Consider the following 14,630-nt stretch of genomic DNA (forward strand, 5'->3'; position numbering starts at 1 on the left):
TAATGGTGGTCATCTTGAAGCGGTGGGGGGTACAGACAGGCTGAGGGAGAGGTGGAAGACGTCACTGAAGACCCCTGCTAGCTGGTCAACACAACCCAAGGGCCCTACCTGATATACCGCCTGGGCCAGGAGCCTTGCGAGGGTTGATCTGCGCTGCCTCACCTCAGCTGCAGTTAGTGTAGGATAATGTAGGAAATATGTGTTGGGCTGGTTGACCTCTCAGACTGTCTGCCTGAGAGAAATGGACACACTAGTATCATGTTGTACCAGTGTAGGTGTGGAATACAAGGACTTCTGTCTATGAGACCAAATGGCCATTGTTCTGATGTTTTAGGCTCAGCCAGTTGCGAGAATTGATCATTATATTGTTCTGGGGATTTCTCAGGTATGGTAGTTTTATTGATCATCTCATGTATAAACTGTCCCATAACAAACACTACTGGGTCCATTAACAAAAATCTCCATGTAACTACAGTATACAGCATTCTCCTTGGGCCAGGCTGTGCCCCCAAACACAATTGCATACTATACAAATGAATAGAATAGATCTTTATTGTCATTGTCACAGGTACAAAGAAATTAAAGTGCTTCCGGTCAGTGGATCATTCATTGACTTAAAAATCAGGATAAAATTACTAAAGTGCTAAAATTACTCAAATAAATATACCTAAGACTGTACCGTAAAGAACCACACACAGTCATTACATGATACATAACATTGTGCACATTATGTTTTGCCAGCAGCAACAGTGGTTATTGCAGTTGGATAGACACTGTTTTAGTCTGTTTGTCTTTGCCTTGATTGATCTGTATTGTCTGCCTGAAGGCAACATTTCAAACAGGGAGTGCCCAGGAGTGTGAAGTGTCTTTTATGATGTTCTGGGCATTTTTTGAGACAACAGGATCTGTGTAGGTCTTCCAGTGCGGGGAGAGGGCAGCCAACAATGCTGTTTATGACCCTCTGAGCCACTGTACAGCTGGTATACCAAATGAATATGCAGTATGTGAGGATGCTTTCAATGGAGGCTCGGTAGAAGGACACCAGCAGTCTTTGTGTGATGTTATTCCTCCTGAGTGTTCTCGGGAAGTACAGTCTTTTTCAGCAGCTCAGAGGTGTTCACACTACAGGATGGGCTGTCCTGTAAGTGGACCCCCAAGAAGCGGAAGTCCCGCCACCCTCTCCACACTTCACTCCTCACACGTGAAGTGTAACAAGTTTACTTTGTACGCTGTGTTGGTTGACAGTGACGGCACAGAGCACTGCCCAGCTTCTACGTCCAAATCTGTGCCCACGCCATTTTCAAAAAGCAGCGCAGCAGCCTGGTGAGCAGCAGAGGTGGCAGGTCGTCCTGCTTTGCAGAGGTCATCCATGTACCTGCAGTAATGAAAAACAGGACACAAATTTGGAACTACAGTCAAATAGTAGCCTTTGCCTCAGATAGGACAGTGGGGAGCGCCATGACACAAGAGTATGAGAGTGTGCCCTAGCCAGCTGCAACACAGGTAAGGGCACCATAACAAACTGTTGAATGACACACATTTTGCATATTCTGATTGGATAGCCAATAACTTGTCATGCAACACCATAACCCTGGTGGCCCTTATTGTTAGAACTAAGCTAAGCTAAATGCAAGTTCCATTGTGTAGTCATTGCCATGGTGATTGTTTTGTTAAGGTCTCAAGGCATAAACATTTCACTTTATGAGATTATTTAACATTAATATGAGTTCCCCTAGCCTGCCTTTGGTCACCCTGTGGCTAGACATTTTGATAAGTATAAACCAAGCCCTGGTACTGTATTCTAGGTAGATAACATTAGCGCTCGCCAGCAAGCAAGCTAGTTTAAGGAATATAACCTACGGGGATCTCTAATACAAGGTATATTTGGCTAACCACCATATTACCATTGTACGAGTAATGTTATTCTAAAAGCGAAATACAAAAGTTACCTGATGGCATACGAGGATCTGAGAAGGCGTCTTCGTTGTGCTCTCTTATTGCCATCGAGTGCGTGGAGAGCTCGGAGTTCTGAAAGACTAGCAACAAGTTCTTCCATCGTCTCCATCGATAAAATGCCTTCGAGTCTTCTCAAATTCACGTCAATAACACGTATGTGCCATTTCTGAAATCGGTTTGCGTCGATATTTTCTCTGTAGTGCTGTCCTCTGTGAGGTGTGGTCTTCAGCAGTTAATTTGCATGTTAACTAGATATCTTCAAAACTAATTAGCATGTTAACTAGATATCTTCTAAAGCTTATTTGCATGTTAACTAGATACCTTCTAAAGCTAATTTGCATGTTAACTAGATATCTTCAAAAACTAATTTGCATGTTAACTAGATATCTTCTAAAGCTAATTTGCATGTTAACTAGATATCTTCAGACGCTAATTTGCATGTTAACCAGATATCTTCTAAAGCTAATTTGCATGTTAACTAGATATCTTGTTGGCAATAGTTACTAGTACTTATTGGTTTCGGGATATCTCTTGTCGGAATAGTTACTAGTAACTAAAGAATAGTTACTAGTATCTATTCCCGTTTTACTAGTAACTATTCATTAGATACTAGTAACTAATCCAATAGTTACTAGTATCTATTCCCGTTTTACTAGTAACAAATTGACCAATTTTACAATTGTATTCTATGGGGCTCTCCTGTACAGATATCTACTATTTGTTTCCAACTAGTATCTATTCCAAAAGGTACTAGTATCTATTCCTGTTTTACTAGTAACTTTTCATTAGATACCAGTACCTATTTTTTAGTTACTAGTAACTAATCCAATAGTTACTAGTATCTATTCCCGTTTTACTAGTAACTTTTCATTAGATACTAGTAACTATTCTTTAGTTACTAGTAACTATTGCCAACAAGATATCTAGTTAACATGCAAATTGGCTTTAGAAGATATCTAGTTAACATGCAAATTAGCTGCTGAAGACCACACCTCACAGAAGACCGCACCATTTTTTTTATTTTTTATTCAGCCAATGAAATCTCCTAGCTCAATTCCTCATCCTCCAGAAGGGGACGTTCGACTTGGCAGGTGGGCCTCTTTCTGCTCCCAAGACCAGATATCCAGTCTCTGCCATCAACTTCTGCGCGTCAGGCTCTAACAAATAATGGATTAGGTACATCATGCACTGTTATTAGGTAGAAGCAATGAAATGTGTTTGACAAAAATTAATATTAACTTGTATGTCATTGGTAATATAATATAATAGAAACTTTTGTAATTTTAAAATGATCAAATGGATAATGCATTTGCAGTTTGTCAATCCTTAAAAAAAAGTTAATGTATGTAATCAAACTAGTATTGCAAGCCAATACAGGCATAGTCAATCTAGTGGATGGTTTATCAGTTATAGAGGATTATGTCTTTTATTCATTTGTTTTCAATATTATTTTAGGAGTACCAGTGCAGGAGTCAGTGGATGGACAACTGTCCACCATTGAGCTGAATTGGAGTCTGGCAGAATTGAACCACTTTGTTTGTCAGAGATTCCCAATGATTAGCTTGAACCTGGTGGGGTTTGAGCTGGCAAAAGTAGACAAGGGCAAAAAAATCAAAAAGGTCCAAGCCAACTCTGTGAGAGCCCTGAAGAAAGTGATGGGAAAGAGCAGACTCTACATTGTCCCCTGTGCTGAAGTGGGGCAGGTACAGTGCAGTTTCTATTCACTGTATTTGCATCCATGTGTCCAAGTGCATAATTCACAAAATATTCTGATTTGTCTCTTCAGACACAGGATCTACCCATACCACCTGACACCATACATGAAGCACAAGGCAACCCAGCACTTGAGAGGCCTCAAAGTCCAAGAGCAGAAGTCCTCACTGTACCTGTGACAATAAATGATGTAGAGGTAGGTAACTTGCTGTCTTAATTCTTTACTATTGGACTGGATTTCATCCGTGACTATTTATATGAACACAAGGGGGGTTGGCGGATCAGAGCAAATGCGTAACCACATGTCCTATTTGCTTTTCTGAATTGCAGGGGTACACCTCTGACTCGTCCAGTCATCATCAGAGTCTACATCCGACCAGCACTGAGACTGTAGAAAACCTTGAGAGAGCTCAAAGTCCAGGACTGGTTGTACTGCCTATACCTGGAACACAACATGATGTAGAGGTAACTTGTTCTTTCCTAACTTTACATAGAGGGGTTGGAGGACCTATCCAAATACATTTATCTGCTGTGTCAAGGGTTTTTTCTTTTTTTTCTATGACTCATTGTTGTCTCTATCCTTGACTCTGGTTTGTTGTAGTAATGTGCAACTTGAATTAAAACCCAAGCAATTTCAATTAATTGTTCACCATTGTCATTTAAACAATAGTTATAAAAAAGTGTTATAGCATTTGCTTCCTGGTTTTAATAATTGTTTTAACAGGAGTGGAGGACTGTACGGCAACAACAAGACATTGAATACAATCTGTCATTGAGAGCTGACCAAGAAAAGGTATATTTTTTTGGAACATTTAACTGTAGGTATTTGCCTTTCCCCTCTGCTCTTCTCCTTGTACACCAACGGCTGCACCTCAAGTCCCCAGGGCCTTTTATATTGTGTATATTAACTATATACATTATAATTTATTCTGCATACCTTTCCCCGTAGTAGTTGGCTTTGTACCTTGTTAGTATAGTTAGATTTGTTTAAACTTAACACCACTTATGTATCCCCATACGCATGCACCTTCCTGCCAACATCAATTCCTTGTCTGTGCAAACTTTCATGGTGATTAAAATTTCTGAAGCTGATGGTTTTTATTTGATGACAGGATCAGAGCAGACGAGCTGTCTGCGACTACGAGGAGAGGCGTTTGAAGGTACTATCATCTCCGTAAGCATCTATTCAGTAGAAGGCACATATTCAACCTGTTACAAACTCACTGTCTCTCAGACAATAGATGAGAGACTCATGAGGACAACTGAGGAACCTGCTGGTGGCATACCTCTGAAAGTCAGTTTTCCAGATGGCACAATGAAGATCAGACGGTTCCATACATCTGATCCTATGCAGGTAAACATTGTTGAATGTACAGATGTATAAATGCTTAATTTGCAAAAAAATTTTGATGTGATTCTTCTGGATTTGTAAAATTTGGCATTTTCCAACCAAAAACCATGACCCATCTGAAGCATGTAGATCTGTAAGGTTTTTCATCTCAAATATGAAAACGGCTTTTCAAAGAAAAGGCTGTGTTTTTACAGAAGGCAAAATCATTCAATTGAGTGCTTAGCATTCCGCACTGTATGAGGTTACCTAATTAAACCTCTGAACACATGATGACATTATGTAATATCATATCAATTTCCTCATCCCTACATAGACATGGTTTGTCCTTGTTGTCTAAATTGACCATCTACTGGTGCCTGCAAGCAGGCCTCATAACTCTAGAAACTAAAAACCTTAACATTTTACTACTCGCCCTCCACTGGTGTGTAAATGAGACTGCGTTACCTGCTACTGACTATACTATAAATATGGTACTATGTTACCCACATTTTGCATATAGTGCAATTGTATTTTTTGGTTTAAACACTATAGTTTTATATATTTAAAATATATAAACACAGCAAGGATGTCATGTCAAAACGGCAGTAATAAACCTTGATTGTCATTGTACTGATATTTTCCGGCTAGTAAATAAGTACATATTTTATTTCAGGCCTTGTTTGACTTTGTTGGATCACATGCCTCAGCCACTGAGTATTTTTACATCAGAGAAACTACGTCAGGCACCACAGTCATCAACATGGTGTCTGGGACTCTTCTGGACCACAACATCACCTCTCCATTGAACCTCCATGTTCGATGGATGGACATGGAGGAAGTGCAGGTGAATAATATAATACAAGTAGTGGGGTGGGTATTTATCACTTGTGTTTTGGACAGCCTCATTTATGTTTCTGTGAAATAAATTTTAACACAGGATTTGCAATGACTCATGTGTAACGTACCTTTTGGTATTAAAGCAGCAGTTACAACTTCATTCAACACTTGTTTAATGCATTGCATGCTAGACCTCAAAGCTCATTTACCAATTTGAAAGTGTGATTTGGTTAACATTGTTGTGGATAGAACTAAATTAGATTACCTTTGAATTAAAATTTACTTTTTTGAAAGTAAAGATTTACAAAGGTGTTAAGTTTTAGCTCCGAAATCAATGTAATAGATGTAATCTTTTATCTTTGTGTATTTACAACTTATCACTTTCTGAAGACCATTTACCAGCAGCAAAACAGTTTCTGCTGAAGTGCCTGATTTGATGGAGGTTGTCCAAAGTGATTTTGGGCCTACACAGTGTGGACCTGCAGAGGAAATCTACATAGATTACCTTGACATCATGCTAGAGACTGAGATGTCAGAGCCAGATGAGATGCAGCTAACGGATAACATCGAAATTCAGTGAGTTGTACATATTTTGTTGTAGCGTTTCCAGTCTATGGTCAGTTGTTTCTAGATGAAAATATAGATTTTGGCATGTGACTTTGAATGCATTTGGGGGGGCTGGACTTTACTGCATTTTAATATTTACAATATTAAAATGTTTGCAGATGCACAGAAGATTTTGACTGTTCCCCAAAAGAAATTCTTTTGGAACTTGGGAAAAATATTAACTACAACTTGAGCTGCAGATTTAACATCAACCGAAACAATGTACTCGATGGTGCATTTAGAGCATTCAACCGGAAATCATACAATCCATTTAAGAGAATTTCTGTTAAGTTTTCTGATGAAACTGGACATGTTGAGGAAGGAATAGATTTGGGAGGTCCAAGACGAGAGCTTTTAAGTCTACTAATGGAAGACATTGAGCGCTCCCCGATGCTGACAGGTCCAGATGGACAAAAAAAACCTTGCTCTTGACTCGATTGGTGAGCCCTTTTGTCTACATTTTCAGTTAACATTTTCATTTCAGTAGCACTGGCAAAAGATGGAATGGTTGCCTTGGAAGTTTTGAATAAAATGAAGTAATCATGGATAATTGGCTATTACATGTAAGACTACTTTGGAGTAATGTTATCATGTCAATTTTACTCTCCAGCTGTCAGAAGACAAGTACTATATCATGGGGAAGGCTATATCAGTCAGTATGGTTCATGGGGGGCCATCACCGGGATTCTTTTCTCCCACTTTATTTGATTGCATTGTGAAAGATAACGTCTCACCCACCATCGATGATGTGCACGACCTTGACTTGTTAGCTAAAATCATACAGGTAATTTCAGTTTATTTTTTTATTTTTTACTTGACCTATTCGTGCTAAAATATCTGATTTTGCCAGGTATCAGAGGCCAAGTCCATGGAGGAGTTGCGTTCAGTTGTGTCCAGTCACAGTGACTACCTGTCTAATGCAGGCTGCCTACGAGCTGTAAAATGTCTGGAGGACAAAGACCTGCTTTTGCAGGACATCCTCCAGTTCCAAGTCGTAAACCGACTCCATGGTCCACTCGAACGGTATAATTGAGCATTGTTTTAAAAGTGCTGTTTGTCGATTTGAGCTCTAACATTGGAACTAACATTCATTGTAAAGCAACCAGCGTACAAATGCTGTAAATTTTCATTTATCCCATGAAAGATATTTATACGGGATAATGATTCCCTGCACTATGCAGTGCCTGGTTACACAGTAACACAACGTGAAATGTTTAAGTTCTGTTCTTACAGTACACAATTTTAGTTTGCTTTTCAATGATACATTTGTATAATGTGACAATTCAGGCTTGAGCTCACTCACCTACTGGATCTATCCACTTTTAATTCTTCAAGGTTCAAGGAAGGCCTGAGGACATTAGGATTGTTGGAGGAGGTTGTCAAACAGCCAGAAGCCTTTCGTCCTCTCTTCTGCAGCCCACCACAGACCCTTAGCGCAGATGGTCTCGATCACCTGTTTGTCATCTGTTTTTCCAGTGCAGGAAGTAACAGACGAGTACAGGAAAACATTGCTGTGGGCTTTTGGAGAGACTACCTTCTAGATGCAGAGGGCAAGTAATAGATCAGTTTGCTTTTTATTTAGTTTACCATAATTTTACCAGGCAAGTTGGGCCTGCCCGTGCATAGCTTGAATGTCACACACATGATCCAAACCCCGGCCACTGAGGAGTTAGACACACTACAGCTCGCTGACGCTTAACTTAATACTCTAGTGCATGATTCTGAACACCACTTAAACCTGCACTATAACTTTTTGAAAACCCCCCCAAAATATATATATAAACTGTGTAAATGGTAGGAACTAGTATATTGGATCCAGTGGTTGAAAAATACTAATTTGACTGCCGTATTTTCCGGACTATAAGGCACACTTAAAAGCCTTTAATTAAAATAAAAAATAAAAACTGAGCTTTATAATCCAGAGCGCTTTATATATGAAAAAGATCGAAAATGGACCATTCATTGACAGTGCGCCTGAGTGCGAACAATACGGTAATACAAACTATAGACGACAATAAAATGGCTAAATCGACATCAACTTGAAAATAATGCATATCATGGACAAATTAATAATGTGCATTTTCAGAAATTGGTTATTGTCCCTGTATTACCATGTTCAGTAATAACTAGTATAAGGCTGACAGGATCACTTTATGGAAAGTTGCATAGGGCAGCTTGAATTGGCTTCCTTATAACATTTCTTTCTTTACAGAAGGTAACTCCCCCTGCTCGTTGGAGGAAATTCTAATGTTTGTGACTGGATGCAGTGCGCTACCTGCCATTGGCTTGAAGCCGGAACCATCCATCGAGTTCCTGCACACTGACGGTCTTTTACCTGGGGACACTCAACAGAGGGCGAAGTTTCCACAGCAAACACATGTGTGAACTGCTTGCGTCTACCTTTGCACAAGGATTACACTGCCTTTAAGTACAATATGGACTTTGGTATTTGCAATACACAGGGCTTTGGTCAAGAGTAGGGCTTAGAATGAAATGGTATAAGGAAACTGTCAATAGGCTTTTTGTTTTTTGGTACTGTTCATCTTTAATTCACAAATTCAAACCAAGTTTTTGTTTCTGAACCTCACACGTAATTTACAATTGTACAAAAATGTTGTTCAACTAAATGTGACGGAAGGGTTGTACAATAAAAGTGATCACCTAGATCTATGAATCAAGCACATTGCAAGGCAAATCTAAAAAGAGAGCATAGACATGCATTAGTCATGTGATTCAAGGCAGTCCCCTGGCTGGCTCATTCAACTTATTAGAAATTTCAGTGCAGCATGTTTGATATTTCACTTTCAAGTCCACAATTCCCTCTATAGCCCTCAAAATGTCTTGCTGTTGTTGGTGGTTAAGATTTACATTGAGTTGTTGGACAACTACAGCTGGGAACTGTTCTTCTATGTCAGTTCGAAAGTTGTTGATGCCATGTTGTGCTAGAAGGGCCTCTAAACTGTCCTCCCTATATGGGTCATCACCAAATACGTTGTTGATGGGAGTGCTGTCTGCCTCTATGTTGGTCAGCATGCCCTCTGTCCAGATCTGTGAGGGTGTTCGGTTGTTTTCTGTCCTTAGACTGTGCTGATTCCATGCCTCTCTAAACATGTTCAACCTACGTTGAATTTCTGGTAGATAGGTCAGGTGTAGTGATAACTTGTGGATGTCATTTTCTGGATCTAGTATGGCAGCATCCTCTAGGCTGTAGAATTCATTGTAGAAGTAGTGTAGAACTTGCAGGAACACGTCTCTCCAGAGGCGCTCTATCCTCTGGTTGTGAACAGATTCCCCTGTTATGTGACTACTGCGCTCTACACCCTGGACAATATTCATGAACAATGCTACTTGTGTGTTCTCCCCACCATGATCAGAGCGAACTCTGGATGGGAGTCCATACAGGCATGTTGCCTTCAAGAACTGTGTAAGTACAGTGACAGCTTTGTTGTTTGTATTACAGTTTAGGTATGTTACTAGGCGTGAGTATCCATCTATGGCTCCATGAACAACTAAGCCCCACCTGTAAAGGAAAAACTATTGGTCAACAAAATTAGTACTTCTCAGTTATATACAATACATCTTTAATGGTGCCATTTGTAGAATATGAGAAGAAACAAACTAGTTTCTCTTTCCAGCTGACCATCTTATAAATGCTGAATTTCTGATAATCAGGGAATACATGTTCTACAGCTTTTGGAAGCTGGTTACTGAAGAAGAAAGTAGTTTGCTTGGTACAACAGTGCATATTTAATTGTCAAATACAACTGAATACCTGATGAGACGCATGTTTCCATCCATATGCCACAGACTGTTGGGATATGGCACATGGTATGTTCTTCTTGCCACGGTAGCACTCCATCTTCGCGCAGCAGCCGCTGGGTCAATATAAGTCAGCATCGCTCTCACTCTGTCGTGTTACAAAGAATCCTGCTCGCAGCAATGCCCTCATCATCTGAAACCACAGGCAACTTACACCTTTGGTAAAACATTTTTTTACTAAATTGACGTGTTTTGATAGAAAATTGAATCTTCATTCCCCAAGGTGGCATTAAATATATCAGAAATAATAGTCAAACATAATTAATTATGAATGAGCTAAAAGGAAAATGTCTCTGCAGTTGTATTTACATTAGTAATCATGAATCAGTCATTTACAACAGTGATAGATATTTGCAACATTGGTAAGGTATTGGATATCTATTTTAATCAATTTAATGTCACCTTAGTGAAACTCTATCTAAAACATTAATAACCCTAGGTGTTCTTAAACATTTGAGCGGTAGTGCATGAACACTGTCTATTTATTAATGCTAACAAAAAGGCCAACAAACTTTCAGAATGAAAACGTGTAGGCTAGCCTACATCACACGGGCCAGGATGCTAGAATATGTTACAAAAATACTGATTAGTTATAATACACTTATAACAATGTCACCTCATTTCCAGATCTCGGAAACTGTCTTTGAAGTCTTCTTATATGATCTTCAAGTTCCTCATTGGTTATGGTTCTTGACCTGGAACTCCTAATTGGTAATCCAAGCGCTCTGGTTTTCTGATATAAAAAAGATGCTGAACATTTCAGCAGCTGTCCCATCCGCTTGACTGTAGCCTTGACCCACGAGGAACTGTATTTGCTGCCTTTTTATGGCAATTTTAGGTCTCCCTCGCTGGCCTGAGAACATAAGTTAGAGATACAAGTTGGGCAGAGATGGTCAGGAAACGTTAGCAACTAATGTAGCTAATAAAGACAATACTGTAAAGTCAAGGTAGATAACATCGGCGCTCGACAGCTAGCAAGCTATCTTAAGTAATAACCTACAGGGATCTCTAATACAAGGTATATTTGGCTAACCACCATATTACCATTGTACGAGTAATGTTATTCTAAAAGTGAAATCCAAACGTTACCTGAGGGCATACGAGGGGCTGAAAAGGCGTCTTCGCTGTGCTCTCCTGACATCGCATGTGTGGTGGTGATGAGAGCTCGGAGTTCTTCAAGGCTAGCAAAAGGTTCTTGCATTGTCTCCACCGATAAAATACCGTCCAGTCTTCTTAAATTCACAAGTGATGACTCAATCGGCATCAATCGTGCGTGGCTTATGTTAGCTTGTTGGAAAGCTCTTTCTAATGCTCTGCATTTTCGTCCTATTTCTTCAATTACACATAGGTGTGCCATTTCTCAAATCGGTTCGTTGATATTTTCTCTGTGGTGCTGTCTTCTGTGAGGTGTGGTCTTCAGCAGCTAAATTGCATGTTAACTAGATATCTTCAGAAGCTAATTTGCATGTTAACTAGATATCTTCTAAAGCTAATTTGCATGTTAACTAGATATATTTAGAAGCTCATTTGCATGTTAACTAGATATCTTCTAAAGCTAATTTGCATGTTAACTAGATATCTTGTTGGCAATAGTTACTAGTACTTATTGGTTTCGGGATATGTCGGAATAGTTACTAGTAACTAAAAAATAGGTACTAGTATCTAATGAAAACTTACTAGTAAAACGGGAATAGATACTAGTAACTATTGGATTAGTTACTAGTAACTAAAGAATAGTTACTAGTATCTAATGAAAGTTACTAGTAAAACGGGAATAGATACTAGTAACTATTGGATTAGTTACTAGTAACTAAAGAATAGTTACTAGTATCTAATGAAAGTTACTAGTAAAACGGGAATAGATACTAGTAACTATTGGATTAGTTACTAGTAACTAAAGAATAAGTACTAGTAACTTTAAAATAGTGACTAGTACGTTTGTAGAAATAAATGTTAAAACGGCTTGCCATATTAGAGTGGAGGGCAGCTTCGGATGTCGTTGAGAAAATATTTCTAGTTTGCCAGCATTGCCACAATTCTCGCTCTTCATGCTTCATTTTTGGATCAATAGATAGCTAATTTTGTGCTGGTCGTAGACAGTTGTCTGTTGAATCCAACAGACGTACACATTTGTTCAGAGCCCCACGAAAGCGAGACAAAGTCCAACTCTCGCCCCATAGAGTCCAATGCAAATCTGGTGACAAAATCGTCAGAGAAAGCAAAAAGAACAAGATTTTGAAACTGCCGGTAGAGTCGTATTTCTGACCGCACAGACATATAAAGGACATCTCTGGTTTCGGCAGAGTCTTGGGGCTCGGAAAATATCCTTATTTTTTGGATTGGACGTCTAGTTTTGCGTCTAGGTTAACTTGTTTGAGGTGTGGATTCTAGCTACACTTCTGTTACTCTCTGCCCTCAGCGCGTTAGCAATCATAGCTGCACCATCACCGTGGCAACGACGGACACGCACCACTCAGTCTCTCACACAGGTGATTTGTATTAGCTGATTAGTGGAGTCGCAACACGGAGCTATTCAGTCAACTCGTCTCATTAAAAGACTAAGAGCACTATAATTTCAGCTACTAAAACGAATATACTACTTACATTTAGTAATTTTACTTCTACTACTTCTACAGTTTAACAGTTCAGCTTCTCCCGCATTGTAGGCTATTTAAGCTCTTAGCTTTTTTAGATGATGCAGTTCAGCTTCCACACTGCCTCTTGAAATTCTACTATTTCTTCGATTGCTTCACAACGTTTAAACTTATTCTCCCGCATTGTATTTAAGCACTTAGCTTTGTTAGATGATCCAGTTTAGCTTCCACACTGCCTCTTTTGTGTGACTCACACATTTTTGAAATTCATTTCAGCTTGCGGGTATTTTCTAATTCTGTAGCCTATTTTCAGAAATTTTAAAACAAATAATTCATCTTTCAGCATTCCAACGCATTTTCTGCAGGAAATGCACTTTCTAGTTCAACTTCTTATTATTCTATTTCTTCCGTGACACCTTTCAGCGCCTTCAAATCTTCAGCTGTTAAAACCGTTCAGCTATCAAAAAATTCAGCAGTTTCAGGCTATGACTGCTATATCTTTTCAGCTTTGTACCTCTTATGCTTGAATTAATATAAATCAATATTAATAATATTTTTTACATGGTTTTCCAATGGAGTTTTTTTCAAATCCTCTCAATCCTCTTAAACTTCTTCAACTTTCAAATCCTTCTTCTTCCTCAATCTTTTAGCTACAGCCACCATTTAAACTTTAAAATGTTGAAAAAACCCTAAACTATTTTTTTTAATTCAGCTTTTTGATATCAAATCAACTTTTTTCAATATCACTGATTATGTTTCATTACTTTTTCAAGCCGTTTCTGAGATCTACATGGGTGTGTACGTGAAAGCCTCGGGGAGCTTCGAAATCAGTTTCAAAAAGTATTTCTAGTTTGCCAGCTTTGCCACAATTTCCGCTCTTCATGCTTCATTTTTGGATCAATAGATAGCTAATTTTGTGCTGGTTGTAGACAGTTGTCTGTTGAATCCAACAGACGTACACATTTGTTCAGAGCCCCACGAAAGCGAGACAAAGTCCAACTCTCGCCCCATAGAGACCAATGCAAATCTGGTGACAAAATCGTCAGAGAAAGCAAAAAGAACAAGATTTTGAAACTGCCGGTAGTTATTCGCTCTGCCCTCAGCGCGTTAGCAATCATAGCTGCACCATCACCGTGGCAACCACACAGACATGTGCCACTCAGTCTCTTACACAGTTGATTGGTATTAGCTTATTAGTGGAGTCACACGACAGTTTGATAGTATTTCAACCGTATACAATTTACAAGAGGTGACTCATTAGATGCTGCTAATATCTCTATTACTACTATTGCTAATGGAACTGTTTTGTTCTACTACGCCATTGAGTGCGTTTACTTGAGGATGAGAAACCCGATTACTAGCAATTGTCGGTTTATGCCAATAATACGATTACTCCGTTTACATGTGTAATTACTTATGCGATTACTCAATAAACGCGTCTACATGATTATTTTTATTAATCGTTGTATGCTCCACGGACAAAACTTGCACCATCATCCTTCTGCAACAAAGTGTCGCTGTGTCTTCCTGTATCGGCCCTACTGCTGTATGTTTCATTCAATCAACACATTGAATCCTACTAAGAAAGCCGAGTAAACGCACTCAATGATAGGCTAAATTTGCTACTGCTATTACTATCCCAACTATAATTTCAGCTGTTAAGACTAATATTCTTTTTATGGCTAGCTAGCCTAGGCCTACTTCTTCTTCTTCTGTTTAACAGTTCAGCTTTAAGCTTCTCCCGCATTGTATTTCAGCTCTTAGCATTGTTAGAT

At 39.1% G+C, this 14,630-nt stretch overlaps 3 protein-coding genes across 3 annotated transcripts; 2 read left to right on the top strand and 1 right to left on the bottom strand.

Moving 5' to 3' along the window:
* Positions 1 to 3,025: 3,025 nt before the first annotated feature.
* On the top strand, positions 3,026 to 6,259 carry LOC134009125 (uncharacterized). The gene is made up of 9 exons (XM_062448848.1): positions 3,026 to 3,132; positions 3,412 to 3,659; positions 3,743 to 3,865; positions 4,000 to 4,134; positions 4,394 to 4,462; positions 4,782 to 4,829; positions 4,904 to 5,023; positions 5,673 to 5,843; positions 6,227 to 6,259. Exons 2-9 carry the CDS (start codon positions 3,510 to 3,512, stop codon positions 6,257 to 6,259), a joined length of 849 nt encoding a protein of 282 aa, XP_062304832.1. The 5' UTR covers positions 3,026 to 3,132; positions 3,412 to 3,509.
* A 1,036-nt stretch (positions 6,260 to 7,295) lies between these two features.
* LOC134008518 (G2/M phase-specific E3 ubiquitin-protein ligase-like) lies at positions 7,296 to 9,081 on the top strand. The gene is made up of 3 exons (XM_062447933.1): positions 7,296 to 7,465; positions 7,778 to 7,992; positions 8,655 to 9,081. Exons 1-3 carry the CDS (start codon positions 7,311 to 7,313, stop codon positions 8,825 to 8,827), a joined length of 543 nt encoding a protein of 180 aa, XP_062303917.1. The 5' UTR covers positions 7,296 to 7,310; the 3' UTR covers positions 8,828 to 9,081.
* A 94-nt stretch (positions 9,082 to 9,175) lies between these two features.
* On the bottom strand, positions 9,176 to 10,345 carry LOC134009126 (uncharacterized). Its single transcript, XM_062448849.1, has 2 exons — positions 10,215 to 10,345; positions 9,176 to 9,962 (listed from the first exon to the last, which is right to left on the bottom strand). Exons 1-2 carry the CDS (start codon positions 10,337 to 10,339, stop codon positions 9,176 to 9,178), a joined length of 912 nt encoding a protein of 303 aa, XP_062304833.1. The 5' UTR covers positions 10,340 to 10,345.
* Between the last annotated feature and the right edge of the window lie 4,285 nt (positions 10,346 to 14,630).

This window comes from Osmerus eperlanus, chromosome 22 (genome assembly GCF_963692335.1).
Source record: "Osmerus eperlanus chromosome 22, fOsmEpe2.1, whole genome shotgun sequence".
Taxonomy (NCBI): Eukaryota; Metazoa; Chordata; class Actinopteri; order Osmeriformes; family Osmeridae; genus Osmerus; species Osmerus eperlanus.

Excerpts from the sequence above, each read along its gene's own strand:
- LOC134009126 (XM_062448849.1), bottom strand. The coding sequence starts at position 10,339 with ATGCTGACTTATATTGACCCAGCGGCTGCTGCGCGAAGATGGAGTGCT. Across the intron at positions 9,963-10,214 it reads GGAAACATGCGTCTCATCAG|GTGGGGCTTAGTTGTTCATG; the intron begins GTATTCAGTTGT and ends TTTCCTTTACAG.
- LOC134009125 (XM_062448848.1), top strand. The coding sequence starts at position 3,510 with ATGATTAGCTTGAACCTGGTGGGGTTTGAGCTGGCAAAAGTAGACAAG. Across the intron at positions 5,024-5,672 it reads ATACATCTGATCCTATGCAG|GCCTTGTTTGACTTTGTTGG; the intron begins GTAAACATTGTT and ends ATTTTATTTCAG. Across the intron at positions 5,844-6,226 it reads TGGACATGGAGGAAGTGCAG|ACCATTTACCAGCAGCAAAA; the intron begins GTGAATAATATA and ends CACTTTCTGAAG.
- LOC134008518 (XM_062447933.1), top strand. The coding sequence starts at position 7,311 with ATGGAGGAGTTGCGTTCAGTTGTGTCCAGTCACAGTGACTACCTGTCT. Across the intron at positions 7,466-7,777 it reads CTCCATGGTCCACTCGAACG|GTTCAAGGAAGGCCTGAGGA; the intron begins GTATAATTGAGC and ends TAATTCTTCAAG. Across the intron at positions 7,993-8,654 it reads CTACCTTCTAGATGCAGAGG|AAGGTAACTCCCCCTGCTCG; the intron begins GCAAGTAATAGA and ends CTTTCTTTACAG.